General features: G+C 32.8%; 1 protein-coding gene across 1 annotated transcript; it reads right to left on the bottom strand.

The window, feature by feature from the left end:
* Nucleotides 1-29: 29 nt before the first annotated feature.
* On the bottom strand, nucleotides 30-3755 carry LOC147398094 (inactive poly [ADP-ribose] polymerase RCD1-like). The gene is made up of 5 exons (XM_086448938.1): nucleotides 3442-3755; nucleotides 2105-2868; nucleotides 1745-1974; nucleotides 1592-1640; nucleotides 30-1485 (listed from the first exon to the last, which is right to left on the bottom strand). The coding sequence occupies exons 2-5, from the start codon at nucleotides 2860-2862 to the stop codon at nucleotides 1482-1484; spliced, it is 1041 nt and encodes a 346-aa protein (XP_086305064.1). The 5' UTR covers nucleotides 2863-2868; nucleotides 3442-3755; the 3' UTR covers nucleotides 30-1481.
* Nucleotides 3756-19757: the final 16002 nt, after the last annotated feature.

Here is a 19757-nt window from a genome sequence, read left to right as displayed (position 1 = left end):
GGAAGGCACAACATGGTGATTTGTTATAACCCTAAAGAGATGTGAGGCTTAATTTTTGGCGCTACTAACACTTGGTGCTTTTAGTCTACAGGTTGGGCTTGTACCAAAAGAATCCAAACTTGTCATCCAAAAATATCAAATAAGTTGAAAAAAGAAAATGAATTTCAAATCAATCAAACTGCAAAACTAAAGAACGCAAGTATAAAGTTAAATCCATAACATAGTCATAAAATAGCTAGGGTTTAAGTAGGGATCATCGAGTTGGAGAAAACACCAAATTAAGCTCAAAAGGCTTGGATTTGAGTAGTCAGAAACTTCAAATATCATTAATGCATGCTTTGGAAGAAAATACTTTGTATAGGCATAATATCAAACATATTGTGAGGAAATGGAGAAGGGAAGAGAGTTCTATAGAAATCCTAGCTCATCTTCTTTTTTGATAAAGAAGATTTTCTACTTCCATAAAAATCATCGATGATCTAGACAAGTCCATGAAAGAAGTGCAATCGAAGGAATTCAAATAGGGATCGAATGGAGAAAATACACACAAACCTTGATGATCCTTTGAAGTAGGATGTTGTTCGCCACAAGAAGTTAGATTTGATTTAGATTTACAGAAAGAGAGAGATTCAGAGATTCTTTCACAAGAAATAAGAGATCGATCATCTCAATAAGCTTTAATGGGATAAAAATGAGAAGATCGACGCAAATGTTGATCATCTTCGCACCATTGTTTCCAACCCTGATCGATCCAGAGAAATTGAGAGATATATACAGACAGATGAAAGTAAAAGCTTCGATCCATGGATGGAGAACTTACTTAGGTCAAAAGCTGAGCAATGAGTGAGATTCATGAGATTACGATCATGGTTCGGGGGCCATCGCTGACAAACCAAATTGTAATCTCCACACAATTTGTGGTATTTCAGGGGTTTTGTAGAGCGGATGAGAAAGAGGGAGAGATATCTGAGAAGAATATCGAGTTTCTATGGAGAGAGAAATGAGAAAGACCCCAGTGGCTAAGAAAACAAGCCAGGAAAGCTACTAAAAATGTCAAAAATGGTAATAATGGAGGAATTAATTGCACGATATCTATTATTTATTGTAATGAACTAATAATCTTTCCACGACATTTCGTTAAACAATTTGTCTTTAGCAAAAACTTTCAAAAATCTAAATAAGCCATCTCAAGCTATTTTCTCTTTTGAAATAGATAATGAAAAGAAAAACATCAAATGATTCCAGGTTAAGAAAAGAAGGACACTTTGGTTGTTAAAAATGTATCGACATCGACAATATTATCATGCAAATCTCAAATAGATACACTCTTCAATAAAGAGAAATAAGATTAGAAAATAACTATCAAATCTGAAGTTTGAGTTGTCGAATCTCAGTAGGCCCAATTCTATAATTTCTACAAACAACAATGGGAACGGGATCAACCAAGAAACATCCTGGAGGTTTCCCCAACATTTACGGTTTTACCTGTAGATAAAAAAAAGTCAAGAAACATCGTGGTCCTGACTCAAAGGAGACAAGAAACAGATAAAAGATGGAAACATCAACAAAGTGAATCTTAAAACTAACTCACCGACAAACAGTGAAGCTCTCGACCTGATGTTTACGCATGACAATTTTCTCTATTAGAAGAAATATCCAAAAAGGACAGTATGTTACAACCTAAATTGCAAAAATATGAACGAAAAATCCGAAGTTAATATACCTTTAAAAACTTCAAACCCACCTCTAACGCTCGGAGAGAGCCTAAAACTAATGATTGACTCTGGATGAATATGAGAGACCAGAGACCTCCATATATAATAAAGTAGTGGGTTGTCGAAATCGTCATCACCGGAGTTGGCATTACTACATGTACAAGAAGGTCCAGGCCTGTTACGTTCTCCATTGCCCAATATGACTTGGCATAGCAATATATGTTGCATGCCATTTTCATCCACCTCACAATCACTTGCACTATAAAGATCCAAACACGGTAAGAGTAAAATATTATTCTTTCCCAAATTAAAAATGGGTCTACTAAGATCATAAATATAATGGAGAAATACGTAAAACAAAAGATAGGCATTTATAGATTATAGAGCACCTCATGTAAGCGCAGTTTTCTGGGCTGAAATTGATGCCACTGCCGGAAATGTTCTCTCTTCCAAGAAATCGACCAAGTAAAATCTCGATGATCCCTTCTTTGGACGCACCAATCCATGCCCATCTAAAATTTTGGTTCCCTGGGCACCTACTAGTGATCTCTATATGTTTTTGAAATAGAGATGAATACGATATCTCCATGTGATCTTTAGGGACATACTGGTGAATTGCAACAACATTACTTGGGTTCACGAATGAACCCATCCCTGAAAGGAATTTGTTATAAATAGACACATAAGAGGAACCTCCTCTTTCTAGAAAAATTAGCCTCTCATTGGTAGACTCAAAGCCACAACTTCTATGAAAAGAAAAGATATAACTACTATTCTCCTTGTGACTATTGGGAGCTTCGCCACCATCGGAGAAAACTGCGGGGTAGTAGCACTTGCCGGATTCATCAACCCAAGCAATAAATTTATGAAAGTTGGAATCTAAATCTTTCATGACCATGTCTTGGAAATCTACGATAAAACTCCAACCAAGCATCTTATATTCGAATGAAGATTTTCCTTCTCTAAATGCTTTAATAAGGGCAGAATTTATGGGTCCAGGATAGTGGTTCCATTCTCCAAGAAAGTAGAACATCATTTGCTCAGGCGGTCCACTCATGTGAAAATTCGAGTGATTAATATTCAAATTTGTTCCTCCCCCTCCATTTGAACTCGGAGCCAACTCGTTAACTCTAGAACTAGATGCCATTGTAAACTGTTCAACAGAAATTCAAATTAAAATCTCACAAATTAAAAGATCAATATTTTCAGAGCTTTTTAATCAAATAGAAACGTTTTTCATCGAAAGATCATTAACTTTAAGGTTTGTTTACATCACATTGTTTTTCCAAAAAAAAAAAAAAAAAAGTGAAAACATTTTAAGAGCTTTTTATTCCAAAAAAAATGAAAAACCCTGTTGTTTTTTTTTCTTAATCAATTTCAATCTTGAAGTCAAATCATCAACACTAGAACTAGATTCCATGATAAACTGTTCAGCAGAAAATCAAATTAAATCTCAGAAATCTAAAAATCAATATTTTAACTGTTTTTTTAATCAAATAGAATCACTTTTTGATCCAAATAGCCTTAAATTTAGGGCTTGTTTGGATCACGATTGTTCTTCAAAAATAAAAAATAGAAACATATAAAGAGTTTTTTTTATCCCAAAAAAGAAGTCATTTTTTTAGTTCCAAACAGACTCGTGAGCTATAAACTAAACCTCATGAAAAATAGCCATAAATGGAAGAAAAGAATTACAGAAATAAGGAGAGGGATGGATTGAACTTACATGAATCGAAAACTGAAAACCCTAGTAGAGAGTTTAGTGTTTTGTTGTGTGAGAGTGATGTAATCCCTCGTGTAGACCGCCATTTAAAGGCACTAAATAGGGAGGAATCCAAAGAAAATCAGAGAATTCAGAAATATCTTGACAAATGGATTCAAAGATATGAATTTTGGGGGAAGATGTGAGAAATCAAACCATAAAAATGCGTTTTTTTCCTCTATTTTTAATTTAAGACAGAAAAATTGATAGAGGCTAATAATGATCCCATGTACCGCGGCTCTTCAAAATATAATGAGTCCTCTACCATAATTTGCACGTGACAAACTTAAAAATAATTCTTATTGTGACTAATCTAGTAATATTTCAAATCTTACCAAGGTTGGTTCGACTCACACTGTTATAGTATGGAAATCCAACACCAGACAATCTTCTAGATTTCAAGGAAAAACTCACATTCACAAAAAAATTGATCTTTTTTAAGTTTGATCTTAGTTGTTAAAAATATTCCATGCTGAAAACTAACCCTTTTTATATTTTATATTTTTTATTTATTAAAAATTTCTTAGAATTTTGTCCTCTTTGTGCGTGTGCATCGGATCATGTTTTTTGATGCCATAAAATGGACTCAAGAAACTTTCCTATTTAACTTAGTAGGAAAAGTTTTTTATTTTTAAAGAATAATATGTTGGTCATCTGTAATCATTAGTTCTGAAAATCTATATAATAAAACAGAATGGTGGGTCCCACTCCAACTCCAGTGGAGAGGGTCCAAATGACCCACTTTATTGTATTTCCTCTTCACCCCCTCCAATTTGACTCTCTTTCCTCTTTCACTCTATTTTTGACTAATACCCCTCTAACTTTATCACGTATCTTCTTTTATCCTTTAACCCTAAAGAGGATGTCAATTGTTAATACGTGCAACTCAAAGTTCAATTCTCAATCAAACCAAAATCATTAATTCTTTAAGAAAATGATTAAAATGTTGAAGTAAAGGGTTGGGAATCACCAGCCAACTTTTTGTAGTTTGTACGTCCAAATAAAATTTAGATTCAAATACATTGGCATAGTGGATCCCAAAAAGAGAACCTTTTTTTTTTTTTTTGCTAAGCAAGCAAGAAGATGTATTAGATTATAAACAAATATGCAAAGATAGAACCCTAACGAGTTACATATCTAAATTGCAGAAGATCTAGCTTATCTCCCATATAACCATTTTTTACATTTAAAGGCAAATCGCAAACTCTTTTGAATGTCGACGACTGAAGGTTCAGGATAGCAGCAGCAGCAAGTGCATCTGCCGTTGCATTAGCTTCTCTCCAAACATGGCACACTCGAGCATCTATTTTTGAAATCAATGATCTTGCCTTAAATACCCATTCATCCAATTTCCACGAGACCGCATGATGTGCAAGACCCTTGACTATGATAGCTGAATCCATTTCATTGATGATATTCTTACCTTGTAAATAAAAACTCTCCAGCGTGGCTACCAACGCAAGGACTTCTGCCATATTGTTTGTCGCCATTCCGAAGTTCCAATGACCTGCTTCTACCAAATCACCATGTTCATTACGTAAAATAACACCACCACTTGATAAACCTTGATTACAGATTGTTGATCCATCAGTGTTTAACTTAAACCAACCATGGGGCGGTCTCTTCTAGCAGATTTTAAGTAGAAAACGTTGAGCGATCTGTTTTCGATGAATTTCAATATCTGATAATTTTCGGAGAGCATCATCTGAAGATGGGGGCTTGAAAAATAAATGTTCCTCCAATTCCTTTACCCATTTCAGACAATTATTAATGACCACTTGAACTGAAGGTTTCAAGTTTTCAAAAAGACATCTGTTTCTAGTTATCCATATGTTCCAACAGATTACCCACGGAACCATACCACTAACACTTCCAAATTGGGATTTCTTTGAAAAACCCCATTTAAGTAAAGACCCAGGCGTCATAACTCTGGTTGTCTCCTCAAGCAAATGATAGCTGAAGTAGTTCCACACCTCTATCGTAAACGGACATTGGAAAAAAAGGTGCTCAATAGTTTCTTCATTACCTTTACAACAAGAACATCTTGAAGCCATAGGTATACCCCAATTTTTTCGAATACTGTCCACCGGGCACGCTTTATGATAGATTTTCCACGCTAGAGTCTTCATCTTTGTCGGCACCTTTGCATTCCAAATTACTTTGCAGATTAGAGAGACATTTCCCCTAGCTCTCAAAGATTTCCATGCCGATCGAGAAGAAAACAATCCTGAATTAGAGGCCATCCAAATTGATCTATCATGATTTCCTTGTTGAACATTTAATGCCAGAATCTCTTCCACTGCTGAATTATTCATGACCAAGGCTCTAAGTTTCGAAACGTTACAACCCTCTTGATCCCAAACCTCCTTCAACATAATGTTTTTGTTTTCATTCGGATATAGATCTATTAATGGACTTGACCCTCTCCAATTATGTAAGAATAGAGAAGTTTCTGCTCCATTTCCAATCAAGCTCTTTGCCAGCCTAATTGTTGGTTTAATAAAACACCGGAAAGTTCTCCAAAGCTTCGAGCCTCTCGTTTTTGAAGGATTCCACCAATTACCATCCTTCACATATTTTTGCTTGAGATAGTCAATCCATAGCCCCTTCTCATTCATCAATCTCTAGCATGTCTTCATTAAACCCGTTCTATGAACCTCAGAAAGTGTTTTAATGCCCAGGCCACCTTCTATCTTAGGTTTACACACTTTATGCCAAGCCACAAGATGATTTTTTCTCTTACCCCCAGTGCTACCCCAAAAGAATTTTGCAAAACATGATTCCAAAGAGTTTGAGATAGACTTGGGAATAGGTAATAACGAGATAAGGTACACTAGAATAGAGGAAAGTACATGAGATAATAAAGTCAATCGGCCTCCCTCTGAAAGGGTGTTTGATTTCCATCCCGTCATCTTCCTTGAAATCTTTTGAGACTAATCCCCTACACATGTCTCTTGTAATTTTTCCTGTGAACAACGGAACACCCAGATAGTTGGTTGGAAGGGAACCCTTGGAAAAACCCATAATGGTTTTAACTATCTCGATTCTTCTAACTCTCACATGATCAGCCATAAAAAAATAACTCTTCTCCAAACTAATTTGTTGACCCAAAGCCATTTCATAAGAATCCAGAAATTCTTTAATAGCCTTTAAGGACTTGGAGGTGGCCTTCGAGAAAATAATTAAGTCATCCGCAAAAAGGAGATGGCTTGGAGCAGTCCCTTTTTTTGAAACAGAAAATCTATCCATTTTACCTTTAAGAACTAGGTTATTAAGACCCACACTTAGTGCCTCCTCTGCAAGGATGAAAAGGCTAGGTGACAAAGGATCTCCTTGTCTCAAACCGCGTCTTCCTCCGAAAAACCCATAAGAGCATCCGTTAACTAATACTGAGTATGAGACGCTCTGCAAACAACCTTTGATCAATTTTATAAAATCAACCGAGAACCCCAACTTGGAAAGAACAACCATCAAGAAGGGCCATTCTAGCCTATGATAAGCTTTCTTCATGTCGATTTTCATTGCCAAATTATTACCCCTGACTTTTAAATTGAGATCATTTAACACTTCATGGGCCATGACGATGTTATCATAGATATTTCTCTCCTTCACAAAAGCCCCTTGTTCAGGGGAAATTAACGAGGGAAGGATCTCTCCTAGTCTCGAAGTCAAAATTTTAGACACAATTTTATACAAGAAATTACATAAGCTAATTGGTCTAAAATCAGAAAAAGAAAGTGGTACCTCAACCTTAGGAATCAGGGCTATGGATGTGGCATTTACGGCTTTTGGGATGAAACCTTCTCGGAAGAAATTTATAACTGCCTTCAACAAGTCTTTCTTGATAATGTCCCAACATTTGATGTAGAATACCCCTGAAAAACCATCTGGGCCTGCAGCTCCTTGGGCATTCATGCCTTGTATGGCCTGGAGAACCTCAATCTCAGTGGGGATAGCACACAAACGATTATTCTGACCACTAGTAACTTTGCTTGTTAAACCCTCCAACAAACTTCCAAAAGAACATCTTTGAGTAGAGTTTAGGAGATCTTCAAAAGCACAAACCGCCTCTTTTCCAATTTCTTCTGGATCTTCTATTATTGTCCCATCAGGCTTTCTGATTCTTCTAATCGAATTTCTCATTGTTCGCATCTTAGCAGACAAATGAAAAAATTTCGTATTCCTATCACCCTTTTGGAGCCAAGATACTCTAGACTTTTGCTTTCAAAGTGACTCTTCATTACTTGCCCAATTAGCATACTCCATCTTGGATTTTTGGCACTCCAAGTAGATACTATGATCCCAACCTTGATTAACAAGTACATTTTCTAGTTCTTGTACTCTAGATTCAGCTTCCTTTAACTTCATTTGAACATCGCCCACTACCTCCTTATTCCAAATTTTAAGAACACCTTTGAGTCTTTTGAGTTTAGAAAAGAACCGATATAAAGGTGAACCAATCGCTCTAGGCTCCCAAGAAACCCGCACAATTTGTAAAAAATCATCCCTATCAGCCCAAAAATCCATAAATCTAAATTGTCTAGCCAATTTTGATACCTCATTTTGGTGATGTATTTTTCCAGCTTTTGAAAATAAAAGTAAGATTCAAACATGTTGGAGTTCATATCTTAAAGTATACAACGATTGTTATTGGCAAAAAATGTATTATCCATGGATATTACGTGAGTATATTATTTCTACAAGGGAGCTAATGAAAATATATTATGAATTATAGTGTTCTACTAATTCTCAAAATCAAAATAAATTGGTGAAATTCAGAAAGATTAGTATCTACATACGTGTTTTAAATCTTACAATGATATCTAGAGTTGTAGCACATCACTTGTGTGTAAGAACTCCATGTTTTTTTTTTTTTGATTGGTAAGCTGAGGTTAAAGGGACCTCTCCCTAAAAAAAACTACTATTGAGTGAAAATACAAATTAGATCTTCTTCTACAATTCTTAGAAGATCTTGAGGAATATTAGAACAATCATGAAAGATAAAAAAATCATTTGAAACAGCGCCCAATTTCGCTAGATAATCCGCTGCTCTATTTGCTTCTCTCCACTGAAATTCAAATTCACATTCATCAAAGGCTTGAGCTTGGTCTGCAATTTCCAGCAAAATTTCTACATACTTCCACGAAGGTACGAATTCCCCCTTTATGCACTTGAAAGAATACAATGAATCTGATGAAATCAGAATTCCTTTGAATTCCCTTAATCTTGCAAACCGCATTGCTTCTAATATAGCTTGGTAAGGACTCCATGTTGGTTCGTATATATACAAATATCTCAATTTAGATATTCAATTGCAAAGGCTATTTTAATGAAGAGTCAGTCATAGCACGCCAGTAGCAATGCAAGTATAGTCATAAGATAAATTTTCATGAATATCGACTACAAAGTCTCCATATATTTTTACTTTTCAATTTTACAGTTTGAATTTGTCATTAATACCCACTTAAAAAACAAACATTGTCGACCTTTTCGGTAATGTTATACTAGTTCTCCAATATCAATTTTTTTCATAGATCTCATTTATCTTTCATATCTTCTTTCCATTCTTGATAATGCACATTAGTTATAGCGAATTCTTAAGTAATTGTGAAACTTCAAAGCATTGAGTTCGTAACCATTTGTGATATTATAACTTTTGATTACTCATGTTGAAAGATTCTTCGTCATGAAAATCATGTTACTATGTCCACAAGACCTTTGAAAAATCTATTATTGTGTACTCTTAAAACATATATATCTAGGGCGGGACATAGTTGCACGCTTTTTGTTGAAAAAAAAATCATGTATGTTGTTGTTCTTCTTTCTCTAATTTTTTATTCTTGTTTTTATTTATTTATGACATTCACAATTTTAGCAATTTAGGTTTTAAAGCAATCGGTTACAATCTTGTTCTTATTTACATTAATTTATATTAACGCAAGCTCTATAAATTCCCAACTTACTTGAATTTCACTAGTATAAAAAATACTTTAGACATTGGTTTAAAATCTGATGCATATGAGACTAATATCTTAAGTCTCTTCTTTAGAGATTGGTTAAAAACAACTGTCGAAGTTGTCACAAACCGATGTCTAAAGTTGTCAAAAAACGATGTTTTTTAAAAGAAAAAAATTTCAGGCACCTTTTACCTGCAGTAGAAATAGACCCAAACAGAGAACATGCAGGTTCTCTGTCACATTAATTTATTAACAGAAAATGGTACATGGAGTTATAATTTACAAAATTACCAAGTACTTCACCATCCAAGTGGAAAAGAAATTTAAAACAAAATCAATTAAATTAGAATAATTCTTACACATATGGGGCTCTACAAAAGCACTAACTGATTTGTTAAAAAGGGTAAATTTTCTTCTAAAAGTAACATATTTACAAATAAAATACCTATTACCAAGATGTCATTATCTCGATACCATCTTATTCAACTGTTTTGTAAATGCATGACACTCATCAAATGCACTGGGCACCCACTTCTCAATATTGAAATTAGTGTCATTTTCTCTAGATTTGAATTTGAGTTGATCACATTCCCCCTATTTAAAATCATAACATTATACTATAATTAGTGAGATGATCTTATGTATATATATGGGGGCGGTTCTAGGGACACAAGTAAAAAACAACCATTTTGCAAAATATGGATTAGAAGTTTTAGATTGAGCTGATTCTTTGGTGCTTGTGTTGACTGATAGGCATAGTCAATTCATTCTAAATTGCAGTCATGAGAGTTGTGATGCCTAATGTAGGGATAAAGTTCTTATTAGGTTCCATACTCACGATATTAGATTATCATGTGCCCAAGTTAGATTTCCAAACAGAAATAAGGTATTTTTCTAGTTTTTAATTATAGTCAATTAAAGCCCATATAAGTCTACCAAAGGAATAGTTCGATTTCCAAGACAAAAAAAAAAAAGAAAGATTACATTGTAGCATAAATATAATTCCATGAGAGTGCCCACAACTTATAAAAAGAAATAACATGTATTAATAATCAAATTATGTGTACAAGGTCTTTAGATTATCGATTGGTGGAAAGCCGAGATAGTTTTAAAAGCATGCTAAGAAAAGTATTGACTCGTCGTTGAAAATAAATTAGAACAATTCTTGTTAGTGAGTTGGACGAGCAAAAAATGAAATATGTGTAATTTTTAAAATTTAATTTTAGCAAAAGGCATGTATTCTGAAATTGCAAGTTTGTTAATCCTAATATGCATCTTGTAGTTGAACATCATTTCGACAGTATAAATGAGTATATCTCACATCTTCTTTTGCATTTTAAAGTTGTGAGGCCAAAATCCAAAAAGTGTGTATAGAAAAAAAAAAAAAAAAAAAAAAAACTAAAAAGAATAACAAATGCAAACAAACTATAAAGTTTGTACTTCAAAAAATTCCAACAGTAAAAATGAGCATATCTCACATCTTCTTTTGCACTTTAAAGTTGTGAGACCAAAAGCCAAAAAGAGTGTGTAAGGCTAAAAAAAACTAAAAGAATAACAAATGCAAATAGACTATAAAGATACTTTTAAGTTTTTTTAGCCTTACACACGCTTTTTGGGTTTTGGTCTCACAACTTTAAAGTGCAAAAGAAGATGTGAGATATGCTAAAAAAAGAGAAGAAAAAGATCGTACTTTAAAAATTGGGGAACTTTTTTAGCTAACTGTTATTGTTGAAAAGTACTTTGGCTTTCATGCCAAGTGAAAATTGAAGACTTAGATTGAGAAAGGAAACAATAATTCGTAAAAAAAACGAAGATACAATAGGCACACATCTCATCAAAGGGGTACAAATGCTGTAACGACATCAATTCCGCAATGAATATTCCTACTTGTTTAGCTAACAATTAAGAACTAAATATTTTTTCTGTCACTCACTTTATGCATTGTAAGTTAACTGAACTATTGATGATCTCAAATTCACAATTTCAGATTTAGATTTCAGCTATATATATATGAGAAGAAAATCATGAGCCAAAGTGACAAACTTTTTAAAATTTCAACTTCATTTAAGGTATGGTACTCAAATTTATCACCCATTTTTGTGCTGTTTTTAGGAGTGGAATTAAGACTACCAATTCGAGTTCCTAATTTCAGTTTGTAGTAACTATCATGTATGCATGTTGTGGATGGATTACTTATAGATTGATGAAGCGACCATCAATGAGATTCAATTAACATTCCATCAAAACAAGCTCACATTGAAATAACTAGTACAGTACTTACACTTAGTACATATGCAAATTAGATATTCATGACATTATTTTATGCAAATAAGACTTCCCCTCCCATCTCTTTACTAAATATCCCATAAATTTCACCTTTGCTAATTAGAAAGTGCCTTCAATTTGATATTTAAGAGCATTTATTAACAAAAAGGTTTCTATAAATAAACAATATGGTGAAAACTAGAAATTAACCACTAAAGATTCTCTATTGACATTTTCGAAATTCTGATTCGGTCCAAATATTTTGAAGGATGAGAGACAAATTAAACAAATCTACCCAAATGAGATTCAATTAACATTCCATCAAAACAAGCTCACATTGAAATAACTAGTTCAGTACTTACACTTAGTACATATGCAAATTAGATATTCATGACATTATTTTATGCAAATAAGACTTCCCCTCCCATCTCTTTACTAAGTATCCCATAAATTTCACCTTTGCTAATTAGAAAGTGCCTTCAATTTGATATTTAAGAGCATTTATTAACAAAAAAGTTTCTATAAATAAACAATATGGTGAAAACTAGAAATTAACCACTAAAGATTCTCTATTGACATTTTCGAAATCCTGATTCGGTCCAAATATTTTGAAGGATGAGAGACAAATTAAACAAATCTACCCAAACAAATTTAAAAAAAAAAATTACATGAAAGGAAGGCACAACATGGTGATTTGTTATAACCCCAAAGAGATGTGAGGCTTAATTTTCGGCGCTACTAACACTTGGTGCTTTTAGTCCACTGGTTGGGCTTGTACCAAAAGTATCCAAACTTGTCATCCACAATAACTTGTCATCCAAAAATAATAAAGAAGATTGAAAAAAGAAAATGAATTTCAAATCAATCAAACCGCAAAACTAAAGAACGCAAGCATAAAGTTAAATCTAGAACATAGTCATAAAATAGCTAGGGTCTAAGTAGGGATCATAGAGTTGGACAAAACACCAAATTAAGCTCAAAAAGCTTGGATTTGAGTAGTCAGAAACTTCAAAGATCATTAATGGCATGCTTTGGAAGAAAATACTTCTTATAGACGTAATATCAAACATATTGTGAGTAAATGGAGAAGGGAAGAGAATTCTATTGAAATACTAGCCCATCTTCTTTTTTGAAAAAGAAGATTTTCTACTTCCATTAAAATCATCGACGATCGAGACAAGTCCATGAAAGAAGTGCAATCGAAGGAATTTAAATAGGGATCGAACAGAGAAAATACACACAACTCTCATGACTGCAATTTAGAGAAAGAGAAAGTGATTCAGAGATTCTTTCACAAGAAATAGAAGATCAATCATCTCAATAAGCTTTAATGGGATAAAACTCCAACCAACCATGTCTTGGAAATTAACGATAAAACTCCAACCAACCATCTTATATTCGAATGAAGATTTTCCTTCTCTTAATGTTTTAATAAGGGCAGAATTTATGGGTCCAGGATAGTGGTTCCATTCTCCAAGAAAGTAGAACCTCATTTGCTCAGGCGGTCCACTCATGTGAAAATTCGAGTGATTAATATTCAAATTTGTTCCTCCCCCTCCATTTGAACTCTGAGCCAACTCGTTAACTCTAGAACTAGATGTCATTGCAAACTTTTTAACAAAAATTCAAATTAAAATCTCTGAAATTAAAAGATAAATGTTTTCAGTGCTTTTTAATCGAATAGAAACATTTTTCATCGAAAGATCATTAACTTTAAGGTTTGTTTAGAACACATTGTTTTTCCAAAAAATAAAAAAAAAACATGTAGAAACATTTTAAGAGCTTTTTTATTCCAAAAAAAAAAAAAAAAACCCTTTTTTTATTTTATTTTATCAATTTCTTGAAGTGAAATCATCAACACTTGAACTAGATGCAATGATAAACTTTTCAACAGGAAATCAAATTAAATCTCAGAAATCTAAAAATCAATATGTTAACTGTTTTTTATTTATTTATCAAATATAATCACTTTTTAATCCAAATAGCCTTAAATTTGGGGTTTGATTGGATCACCATTGTTCTTAAAAAATAAAGAACAGAAACATAATAAAGAGAAAAACTTGGGGTATGTCCTCTTTGTCCCTATGCATCGGATCATGTTTTTTGATGCCATAAAATGATGCACTCAAGAAACTTTCCTAACTCACTTAGTAAGAAAAACTTTTTTTTTCAAGAACGATACGTTGGTCATCTATAATCATTAGTTTCGAAAATCTATATAATAAAACAGAATGATGGGTCCCACTCCACCTCCAGTGGAGTGGGGTCCACATGACCTACTTTATTGTATTTCCTCTTCACACCCTCCAGTCTGACCCACTTATCTCTTTCACTCCATTTTTGAATAATACCCCTCTAACTTTATCATCTATGTTCTTTTACCCTTTAACCTTAAAGAGGATGTCTATTGTTAGTACAGGCAACTCAAAGTTCATTTGTCAATCAAACCAAAATCATTAATTCTTTAAGAAAGTGATTAAAATGTTGAAATAAAGTCTTGAGAATCACTTGTCAACTTTTTTTAGTTTGTACGTCCAAATAAAATTTAGATTAAAATACATTGGCTTAGTGGATCCCAAAAAGAGGCCCAAGGTGGAATTTCTTGCCAATTTTTATACCTCATTTTTGTGATGTATTTTTCCAGCTTTTGAAAATAAAAGTAAGTTTTCTTATCAAACATGCTGGAGTTCATATCTTAAAAAGTATACAATGATTGTTATTGGCTAAAAATGTATTATCCATGGATATTACGTGAGTTGCTTATTTCTACAAGGATGAAAATATATTATGAATTATGGTGTTCTACTAATTCCCAAAATCAAAATAGCTTGGTGAAATTAAGAAAGACCAGTATCTACATATGTGTTTGAAATCTTACAATGATATCTAGAGTTGTAGCACATCACTCTTGTGTGTATGACCTCCATGTTGGTTCATATATTTACAAATATCTCAATCTAGATATTCAATTGCAAAGGCTATTTTAATGAAGAGTTAGTCACAACGGTTCATCGTTGATCTTCAAACAAGTTTCTGATTTGCCTCTAATTGTCAAAAATGCTTATTTTGGTGATAAGCTTGATCTTCCTCAATTTCGCTCTGTAATTCGTTAGGGATCTCCCTATTGTACACTTTTTACAATTTTAAAATAATTTCATTGCTTACTTAGCAAAAAAAAAAAAAAATGATGAGTTAGTCATAGCACGCCAGTACCAATGAAAGTATAGTCATAAGATAAATTTTCATGGAAATCGACTACAAAGTCTCCATATATTTTTACTTTTCAATTTTATTGTTTGAATTTTTCATTAATACCCACTTGAAAAACAAACCTTGTCAAACCTCGTCAACCTTCTTAAATAATTGTTATACTTCAAAGCATTGATGTCGTAACCATTTGTGATATTATAACTTTTAATGAGTCATGCTCAAAGATTCTTCGTCATGAAAATCATGTAACTATGTGCACAAGACCTTTGAAAAATCTATTATTGTGTACTCTTAAAACTTATATCAAGGGTTGGACTTAGTTGCACGATTCTTGTATTAAAAAATCATGTATGTTGTTGTGCTTCTTTCTCTAATTTTTTTATTCTTGTTTTTGTTTATGGCATTCACAATTTTAGCAATTTATGTTTTAAAGGTATTGGTTACAATCTTGTTCTTATTTACATTGATTTATATTAACGCAAGCTCTATAAATTCCCAACTTACTCTTACTCGAATTTCACTAGTATAAAAAATACTTTAGACATCGGTTTAAAATCCGATGCATATGAGACTAATTTCTTAAGTTTTGTCTTTAGAGATTGGTTAAAAACAACAATCTAAGTTTTCACAAACCGATGTCTAAAGTTGTCAAAAAATGATGTTTTTTAAAAGAAAATAATTTCATACACCTGTTACCTGCAATAGAAATAGACCCAAAGAAAGAACATGGACGTACTCTGTTACATTAATTTGTAGACACCCCATTGTTGCATTTGCCTAATTCGATAATTTATCATCTAATTGTTGTGGTTTCCTAATGATGAGCATAAATAACTCGAAGGCTTGAGAGTACTATCCCCAATATTTCCATTTCTAGTCATTCTATCTCTCTTACTCGTTACGACTCGACATAGAAATTTACGCACGTTTAGGATCCCTACACCTTACACTCGATTTAGCAAGCACGTATGCTTAGGTTTGCTATACAATTCAATAATTTAGAGACCTCGATAAGTTATGAAAATATGACCTCGAGACTTATAAATAATCACATTGGGACTAAAAGAAACCTAATGCCAAAATTCGTAAAAATCTGCAAAAATCACCTAAATGATGTAAATATCTCTCATAAATTTCGGACCTTCGAAAAATTTTAAAAGTACCTTCATTGCACTCAAAATATGATTTTGAGTCTAATTAGACCAAAATTGACGAAAATAGAGAAATTTATGAGACATCACAAAATGACCGAAACACCCTTAATGTCTGAATTACAATTAAAAACCTTGATTTTTAGAAAAATATAACAATTTTTTTTAAACAAATTTGAAAGCTCTCGACTAATCAAAGTACAATTAGCCTTCAAACAACCAATTAAAATTTACAATGAACATTAAATTAAAATTAAAATCTACCCAACCAATTAAAATTCAAAACCGACTTAAAATTCAAATTAAATTTTAAAACTAAATTCAAATAAACCAAAACCAAATTTAAGATTAATCGATCAATGCAAATTAAAATTCTACCAAAACCGAACTAAAATTCAATCAATCAATTGAAATGTAAAATCAAATTTCGTCAAAATCCAATTAAAAATCCAAATTAAGTGTTGATCCACAAATAAATCAAAATCAAAATTCCAAATTAAAAAAAAAATCAACCAATAAAAATTTCAGATTAAAAATTAATTGACCTGTAAAATTGGAATTAAAATAAAAACAAATATTTAAAAATCGAAAAGATAAAAATCGACCAATCATGAATTCATAGATGGGGGACCGTCAAGGTAAGTAGTGTGGGATCAACACCCTTCTATTCTCTTAATAGAAACGTGAGAAAGAGAAGAAGAAAAAGGAAAGGAAATAAGAAAAAAAAAACGTGGAAGAAAAAAGAATAAAAAAGAAAAACTTCTTTAAAGAGGACGTCCTCTTGTTGAAAGAAAAAAAAAAAAAAAAAAGGAAAGTAGAAAGAAAATTCTATAAAAGAACAGACCAATCTCTCCATGTGTGGGAGGCTCTCTCTCAATCTCTCCATGTCTCTATCTCTCTCAGACCCCTCTCTCCCCACGTTTTAAAGAAGAGTACTATTGCTCTCCAGAAAAGGCTCTCCCACGTTTTAGGCAAAAACTTCCTCTCTCCAGAAAACGGCTGACATCCCTCTTTCTCTCTACTAACCAGATCTTCCATATTCTCCTCTCTGCTATTTTTTTATTCCTTCAAAAATGAACTAAGGGCAGACAAAAGATAAATAAGAAATAAATTCAAAATAGGGAAGAAGAAGAAGAAGAAAAAAACATAGCAGTTGTTGTGTCCTCCATGCTTCTTTTCCTCTAACTTTCCACAGCACAACCATGTTTCCCTCTCTCTCTTGAACGTCCCAAACAGCCCCAACCATCTCGTTTTAATCTTCCATCTCATCCCATAATAGCACCCCCATTTCTGCAATTCTTTCTCTTCTCCTTCAACCCACGCCATAGCCACTGAGCTGCGTTTTTGTCTTCTCTGATAAACCCACAGACCAGTGGTCATTCCTTCATCATAAACTTCTTCTCTGATGTCCCCAACAGCAGCATCATAAAACCTCGTCTTCTTCTTTCTTTACAGTCTCTAGAACAACCTCATTATAGCAGCCCTCACAACAAACACCATCTCCATTCTCTTCTCTTGAATTCCCTGACCACGGACGTATTCAATCTTCCATCTTCTCCGCAACACACCCAACAACACTGTCATCGTACCTCTTTCTCCTCTTCAATACCTCTCACGTTGCTCCAAGTCTTGCTTGAAGGAATGACGTTCAACCGACATCTTGTGTTAGAGGTAAGTTTTTATTTAGTTCTTTTTATTTGTCTTTTTTTCCTTCTTGCTTTCTTTTCTTTCTCTCTCTCTCTCTCTCTCTGTCTCTCTCTCCTCTTGGTAATTTTTTTGTGTTGTGTTCTTATGAATGTTCTGGTTTCTATTGACATCCGATAGTAATCCTGAATCGCAATCATCATGATGGAATCTTTTATAATAGAAGAAGTTCATTTTTCTTCTTCTTAGGCTATTAGGATTAAATAATATTTCTGTTTTGTGATAGTTTTGTGATCATCATGCTTAAATTAATTTTATATGGTGAATTATGGTTACAGTGATTCTTCATATTTGGGTGTCCAAAGGGTTTGATTCGACAGACCTTAGCATGTAATATGATGTGTCCATGTGACGATACAATGGCTAATTTAATAAATTTGCACATTTTGAGTGATGACTATTTTGGGAAAATCAAAAGTTGTGCACATGCGCCTGAGTGGTTAAATTGAAAATCGAATGGACATGGAAATTTTTTCATATATGGAAATTGTGCATACATCATTATTTTATTAATTTCCAATATAGTAATTTGTCATGTATTTATGATTTTTTAATTCGGAAACCCATATCAGCGAGATGCTATTTTAAAAAATTCATATTCAAGAATTTATAATTCGATAATGCATCAATTTGTAGTTTTTTAATTTGGAAACCCACCTTTATAATTTCTTAATTTGAAAGATTTCATGTTCATAATTACTCTTTTGGAAACTTCATTTTTGGAAATTTCTATTTTGGAAAATTCATAATTTTCTAATTTGGAAAAATTCATATTCATAAATATCTAATTTAGAAATTTCCTTTTTGTGATTTTCCAATTTAGAAGTTTGCATTCTCCTATTTAGAAATTTCATGTTCATAGAAATTTGTGATTTTTTAATTCAGAAATTTCGCGTTCTTTTAAAACCTTCTATTTTAGGAAATTCCTAGTTTGCAAATTTCTAATTCGTGACTCGTCATATTGGTAATTTTCTATTTTACAAAAATTATTTTTATAAATTTCTAATTTGAGAAATTTCACATTCCTAATTTAGAAACTTCATAAATTGCTAGTTTAGAAATTTCACAATCATAATTTTTTAATTAGGAAAATTTTCATAATTTCTTATTTTATCTGATTTGGAAAGTATTTGTACATGTGGATTTTTAATTGACTTTAGATCATGGGATATAGAAGGCTTTTTCAAAAAAAATTTCTTTTTACGAAATTCGAGAAATCATGTAATGATCGGGAAAACTTTAGCCTTAAGATTCGTTTAGCAAATCCAAAATAAATTGATGATGATTGGACTTTTAGTCTTTGTGTATTTTTATTATTATTGATAAGTTGTGGCTATGAAGGGCTCTACCCTAATATATTAAAGAAAAGGTTAAAGCTGAAAAAAAACAAACATTCAAATCCTCTAAGATGATATTATCAGATCCACAAGAACATTCGAAGAATCAATAAAACTTAAATTATCATAAAACTCTCCACTCCTAGCTAACCAATCGACTGCTTTGTTAGATTCTCGCCACGAAAACTCCAACACAACCAAATTAAAGCGACGCATAGCATATTTGATCTCTTTGACAATATTAATAACTCTCCACGGCATATTCCATTCTTCTTTGATCCCTTGGATCGCAACTAGCGAATCTAAGTTAACAACTATATCCAAGTATCCTTTCATAATCAAATGATTCAAACCTTGAAGAATGGCCTCCATCTCTATAGATATAATATTTGCATGCGTTGAACAACCAAACCCAGTAGTAAGTAATTCTCCACTATTATTCCTTACTATAAATCCAATTCTAACACCATTATCTAACAACAAGCCATCCGTGTTCAACTTGATCACACCCATTGGAGGAGGATTCCATCGAACAACTCTGTTTTCTTTAACAACCAGTGCTCAATTATAGCCCCAAATCTAGACCAAATGAATAATAATAGAGTTAGGCATCCTTATTCCTTTAAGCTTTCCACAAGCATCAACCATATTCATTT

This window comes from Akebia trifoliata, chromosome 7, assembly GCF_017979445.1.
Source record: "Akebia trifoliata isolate Shusen 1 chromosome 7, ASM1797944v1, whole genome shotgun sequence".
Taxonomy (NCBI): Eukaryota; Viridiplantae; Streptophyta; class Magnoliopsida; order Ranunculales; family Lardizabalaceae; genus Akebia; species Akebia trifoliata.
This window is presented reverse-complemented; position numbering and strand designations above follow the sequence as displayed.